Source organism: Ipomoea nil, unplaced genomic scaffold (assembly GCF_001879475.1).
Source record: "Ipomoea nil cultivar Tokyo-kokei standard unplaced genomic scaffold, Asagao_1.1 scaffold2181, whole genome shotgun sequence".
Classification (NCBI taxonomy): Eukaryota; Viridiplantae; Streptophyta; class Magnoliopsida; order Solanales; family Convolvulaceae; genus Ipomoea; species Ipomoea nil.
Genome location: NW_017618609.1, coordinates 17,330 through 24,080, shown reverse-complemented (window position 1 = coordinate 24,080; position 6,751 = coordinate 17,330). Strand labels below are relative to the sequence as shown.

At 29.7% G+C, this 6,751-nt stretch overlaps 1 protein-coding gene across 1 annotated transcript; it reads right to left on the bottom strand.

Moving 5' to 3' along the window:
- Positions 1-5,570: 5,570 nt before the first annotated feature.
- Positions 5,571-6,338, bottom strand: LOC109150045. The gene is made up of 3 exons (XM_019298017.1): positions 6,186-6,338; positions 5,726-5,996; positions 5,571-5,641 (listed from the first exon to the last, which is right to left on the bottom strand). Exons 1-3 carry the CDS (start codon positions 6,336-6,338, stop codon positions 5,571-5,573), a joined length of 495 nt encoding a protein of 164 aa, XP_019153562.1.
- Between the last annotated feature and the right edge of the window lie 413 nt (positions 6,339-6,751).

Here is a 6,751-nt window from a genome sequence, read left to right as displayed (position 1 = left end):
GACTGAAAATATAAAATATTCACTAATTGACTGATATTATACCATTATATATTTTCACCCGAGTCACCCATCCTGATGGACTGAATGTGTTAGCTCAAGACGAAGATGGACAAGAGTGTGTTGCTATTACCAACGTTGTCTACAAAGATGTTTCAATAATGTGTAAATACAATCGGTGATATTATGTTTTCTTTTTAATGGTAAAATTGTTATATATTTAGACAAAAAATATATTTTTCATACAAATTAAATGAATTAGGATATCAATTCATTCTTATAACTGAGTTGCTAAAGAACGAGCACATTTGCCTAATTTATATAAATACTGAACAATGATAAATAAAATCTCCAAAGCAACAACATTGCATGCGTACATCTACACATTAGCTATATATAAATTTGAGCAAATATTTGCACAAATTCAAGCAATGATAACATAAAAACACAAAGAATCCAAACCATACCTTCAATTGCACTATATAATATTTGATGTTCTAATTTAAATAATTATATATGGATTCATATATTATTAATATATTACAACAAATCCATTCCATGCGTCGCACGGATGCAAATACTAGTGTTAAGAAAAATGACATGTATAAACTTAACACGTTAAAGCCGAGTCAGACTCATAATTTTTTTTGACTGCTCAACATGATATGCCATAAGGTACTTGATGTCAAAAATTATTTGTCCTCAAAAGTAAAAATTGAATTTTGTATATTTATCTCTAAACCATTTGACAATTGTAATACATACATATATAATAGAGTTTGAAAATAAGTAGGGACCACACTATGCCCCACGCGAACTCATCTTAGGATCTTCATTGGATGTGAGGTGATCTCATGTTGACATTCTATTGGTCGGATCCACATACTTCTCCCTTATCCACTTGTATTACCTACCGGATAATAATAGTCTATATCAACTTCCGTTATGGTTTATTCTCAGTCTTGAAATTTCAATTTTAATCCCTTGTTGTGTCATACATCATCATTATCATGATTGTTGTTATTGTTGTTAATATGTTTTTTCATCCCATTTTATGTCTTATACAAATAATACGAGATGATTCAATTAATAGTTAATACCACAAATAGTCCTTTGACTTTCAATTCAACAAAAACACATATTTTGACTTTCATTTTTGACCACATATAGTCCTGTGATCCGTTAAGATTTCTGTTAAATGAGTGTTAAATCTAAGGGTGTTATCGTCAAATCAAAGTTGTTAAGCAATTAGGGTATAAATTGATTTCTGGAGTTATAGATTTTGAGAGAACAATTTGTGCTCTCAAAGCTACACTAACGTTACAGGGGAGTGAACTAAATTGAATGATATGTCAGGTGAAGAATGCGGGGGTTTTGTTTGTCTTTACATTTTTTTTCTAGTATTTTGAGAACATTTTTATTTTATTTTAATAAAAAGTGATGAATAGAATTTCTTTTTTGTTCAAAAGCTGCAAACCTATTGAATAATTTTTTTTTAATATAGTATTTTGGGAAATTTTTTATTTTTATTTTAATAAATAGTGATGAACAGAATTTCATTTTGTTCCAAATATACGAACCTGTTGAATAATGTTTTTTTTTTTTAATTCGGTTTCTTAATTTATTTACAAAAACTCATATTCTTTACAATGAAATATTTGTTTTATATTTTCTTAATCATTTTCAGCCCAAAGCCAAATTGTCAAGTAACTAAGGTATAAATTGTTCTCTTGGAGTTATAGATTTTGATTTGACGATAATACCCTTAGATTTAACAACCATTTAATAGAAATCTTAACAGAGGACTATTTGTGTCAAAAATGAAAGTGAATGTATGTTTTTTACTCGAATTGAAAGTTGAGAACTAAAAGGAGTTCTACCCCAATAGTCACAGGACTATTTGTGGTATTAACTCTTCAATTAATTATAACTTTTTTGTGGCGATATTCAATATAGTAAATAAAATAAAGTTTATATGTACTCATTAATAATATCCTTAAACAAAAATTGAAATTTTTGAAAATTAAAAACTTCAATTTATTAAAATAATAAGTGAAGAAACAGAGTGGATTTACAATTGACCAACAAATTTTAAACGGAACTTAACTATAAATTCAATATAATAATTACAATAAAGTACTATAATTCATTCTAATGCATAATTTAATATAAATATTTAATATTTACTATTTATATGTTTAATATAATCATATAAATTATATTTATGCTTATATTAAACTATACTACGCAGTGAAAAATTAATGCAAATGAATCTTGAATGTTTGATCCCAGTGGCCCTGTTCAAGTTTACCTCTATCACCAACCAATAAAAAATGCATCAAATATTTGAATTTTTAAAATCAATTTTCATCTTTTTACTAGTGAAAAACTCAATTATAAAAACAACACGTATAAAAAAGACATATAAGGATGAGTAGGATTCATGAATCACATTGCGATTGTGTAAATGTAAAAGTAAGTGGGACCCAACTTATCTGTCTCATTTGTCGAAGTAAGTGGGACCCAACTTGTCTGTCTCATTTGCCGAGGCAAAGTCTTTAATGGGGTGATATGGTTGCGTGGGTCAAACGCACCCACCTCCGCCCCTAGTCGTATCCGTCTTTAATTTAGATTATATCAGATTTGCCGGTCAAATTTTCATTTTAATTTCTTCTACTTGTTCCTCTTCTTTTCTTCTAAATATATCAGATCTGCCAACCAAATTTAGATCATATCAAATCACGTCCACCAGTTTTGCTACCCCCACCTTCTTTTTAATTCTTCTTGTTCTTGTTCTACTCCTCCACTTACCACCACCGCCGTACACCACGGTCGTCACTCCTCTAACGCCGCCGCCGCCACCACCTTCCTTCTTCATTGTAAGTTTTAATTTTTAAATTATTTTAAGTATTATTTTAATTTTTTGAACTTATTTCAAATTATTTTTAAAATTTTTGTGAAATTTTATAAATATTTTTAAATTGTTTTGAATTATTTGTTTATAATTGGTGGTAATTTTTGTATTTTTATGCAATAATTATGTATTAGATTATATTCTGAATTAGGATAAAACTTGTGTGAGACCAATTCACAAATCCTTGTCTGTGATACGGGTCGGGTCATGATGAAAATGTAATACTAATAAGTAATAAACACTTATTAAAATGTTTATTACATATATTGGAAAGTGTAATTCCTTTGGAGAAAAATGTAGCACTTTTACATTTTGATTTCAAAGTATTATTATATTTTTCTTAATAAGAAACAAATACTTGTCAACATTACATATAAGGGAAATTGCAATACTTATAAGTTATAAGGATCCGAGATGGTCTCAGACAAGTTTGACCCTCAAATTTATATTTTTAAAAATTTAAATAACAGATACGATGTCCTTTTCTCTTAAAAACCGATAGCGTTAATCTACTTTTATTTTTTATTTTTTAATAAAGAGATACGATATTGTTTTTTTTTTTTTTTTTAAATCAACATCGTATCTTAAAAAAAAAAACAAAATAATAAGAAGACATGACGTGGATTATTTAAAAAAAAAAATTAACACCATTTCTTTTTTATTTTTTAAAAAAGTGAAATGTGAAAACACTGATATCGTTCCACAATTTTTTGTTAAAAAATTGAATAAATAAAAGATGTCATTTTTTTTTCTTAAATGACATACAATATCAGATTTCTAAAATTGACGTCGTGTCATTTATTTACTATGTAGTCCAGAACTATTACGCAAAATAAGTAACGTTAAAAGGGTTTTGTAACGTGAAAATGACACAAAAGAGAAGTATTAACTTTTATTAGTTTTTTTTTGCACCAAGACTTACTCATATAAATTGGTTTGTATACCAAAATTCAAGATTTTTTCTTTTTTTTTTTGTTTTTTGTTTTTTTTTTCTCTAGATTTTGTTTATGTGCGTTCTTTTGTGTTGATTTTATGTAAATAAATCTATAAATATTTAATCAAGATTGTAGTATTATTATTTGTGCATAGTTGTAGCACAAATGTATATAGAAATATTCGAAATGTGTCTGTGTCTATATAATAATAATAATAATAATAATAATAATAATAATAATAATAATAATAATAATAATAATAATAATAATAATATTAATAATATTAATAATAATAATATATACGAGAAAATTTTTATGGTCATTTAATTAATGTGTATTACTATATTTTTTAAAGTACAACTCATACATATATGAGAAAGTTTATAGTGCCAATCAAATGTATATATTATTGAAGGAGTAATTGAAAATTTGTATATATATATTCTTTAAAACCATTAAATAATTTTGTGATGTGCAAATCTAATAGTAAGTGGGACCAAACTTGCCTCATTTGCCAAGGCAAAGTCTTTAAGAGCATCCACTATAGAGAAGAATGAGGAGTTATTTGACAACTTTTGAGGTGCAAATGCCATGTTGGAGGAGTGAGGTGAAGAGTGAGAGTGTTTTTTTTTTTTTTTTTTTTTCAAATGATGATTTATTTCTCTTCCCAAGAGAAATAAATGTGAAGACAGCACTTGCTGTGTGCGTTTCGCACACAGCAATTGCCACACCAACAAAGAGAAATAAATGTGATGACAGCACTTGATGCGTGCGTTTCGCGCACAGCAACTGCACGCGGGGCGCGTTCAACGCTAGTTTTGATTTTTTTTTCTTTCCCTTCCCACATTCTCTTTCCTAATCACTCTTACATTCTCCCCCAAATCTCCTCAACTGATGCGGATGCTCTAATAGGTGATATGGTTGTGTGGGTTAGACACACCCACCTACCTCCACCCCTGGTCGTATATATCCGTTTTTTATCTAGCAGATCTGTCAAATTTCATTTTCTTTCTTCTTGTTCTTCTCACTTAGCTTCTTCTCTCTTCTTCTCCTCCTCACCACCACTTCTTGCTTCTTCATCTCCACCTCACGGCCACCTTACATTCTCCCCCAAATCTCTCTTCAATACATATACACAGTACAATGTAATTTTTCTTTTTAGTCCAGTATTCAGATGTTCAAAAAAATATATATGGCTTGTCTAAAATCAGAAGTACAAAGTAGAGCACACATTAATAAAGATATAAAAAAAATAGGAGAAATATAAAAGATGAACTTACTTTGACTTAAACTCTTTAAACTCTTCCCAATCCTCATTAAACCACAACTTCATCGCATCATAGGAACTGGTTATTCTCACTTCACCTAAAAAAAAATATAGAATAGATGCATGTATTTTAAGATATATAGTATGATCTATATATACAGTATAGAATATAGAGTATTTGAACCTATAGATTAGAAGAGAAAAGAATATAGAAACTCACCACCCACAACTTTGGCCCTACAGCATTGAATGACAACAATCAGTGGTTCTTTCGAATCACTATTGTAAAAAGGCATCAGGGAAGAAACATGCTCATTCCAGAGTGTACACATCATGGTATTATCACTGGATTAGAAACAGAAAAAAACACAAAAGTATGAAAAAAAAGTGCATCATTTTCTAATGTAATCAAATTTATTTTAAAAAACTTACGCATTGTCTTCAATTTGAAAGTCGATTAGTTTGGTGGCCTTCCCCCTACAATCTTGTCCACAGGATTGTAAATCTCAATTACCCTTCCAATAACATCTGCAAAATGAACAAAATATTAGCAAGAACTACTAAAAGTAGAATAAAGAACATATTAGCAGTTAGGAAAGGTAAATTTAGTACCAATCAGCTCCTCGTCATTCACATCATCAGGATCTTTCAAAGCCAAAAAACTCTTTAATCTAAACATTTTGCAAGGAAAGCCATTAGAATGTATTTCCTTCACTTGTGTTCTGTAGTTAAATTTGAGCATGAAACCATGCTCTGTAATCTTGTAGACATAATAGTTTGTAGAGGCCATGAAGTTCTTTATTTCAAAAACTTTCCCTTCCTTGATTGTATCTCTATACTTTACAATGTCTTTCTTGATGATACTCGCATGAATGTAGTCTCCCTGCGAATACAATAGGAAAAAAAATTTAGACAGCAAAACAGTTTAGGATGAGTAGATAACATGGCATGAAAGTAGCTTAATTGAAAGACCATTAGATGAGAAGATTATAGACAGCAAAACACACTAAGATTATTAGATAACATGGCATGATTAGTAGACAAAATCAGATTGGCAAATAGATAAAATTACCTCTTCATCATGGAACAAAACTTCCATGCTCTTACTGACCTGCCCCTCTCCCCTTTTCTCAGGAACTTCATACACACGAACTGCTCTCACTCGTATTGCCCTTTGCTGGTGTTCCGGCTTAATGTTTCTGACAGCAATGAACATGGAAGGCATGTTGAAACACCAAAAGTGGCATTCGAAAAGGCAGTAAAGTCTGAGAATTTTCTGAAGTGTTCTGCCATGAAGAAGCCCGGTATTTATACATACTGAAGATTCAAAAAAAAGCAGATACCGGCATTCTATGTTTGGGAAATCACACATCTCAATTAATGTGAATTTGAATATTGCAACTCTGCATATTCTATGTAATCTATGTAATGTATGTAATATATATAATTATTTCTCGTAGGCCGTAGCAGTTCATTATGCTTTGTAGATATTTATAGTAATGATCTTGTTTACAATACCAAAGAGTTCTACATTAATTGAACTCCTTGGGAACCAAGGATTGTATAATAATAAGAATGGCTAGGCATATTCCAAAGAGGGAATCCCATTACACGCGCACAATAAAGAAGGAACTAATT

What these genes read in the sequence shown, in the direction of transcription:
- LOC109150045 (XM_019298017.1), bottom strand. Translation starts at nt 6,338, where the DNA reads ATGCCTTCCATGTTCATTGCTGTCAGAAACATTAAGCCGGAACACCAG. An exon ending in TTTTGTTCCATGATGAAGAG is followed by an intron (nt 5,997 to 6,185) that starts GTAATTTTATCT and finishes TTGTATTCGCAG; the next exon opens with GGAGACTACATTCATGCGAG. An exon ending in GAATGACGAGGAGCTGATTG is followed by an intron (nt 5,642 to 5,725) that starts GTACTAAATTTA and finishes TTCATTTTGCAG; the next exon opens with ATGTTATTGGAAGGGTAATT.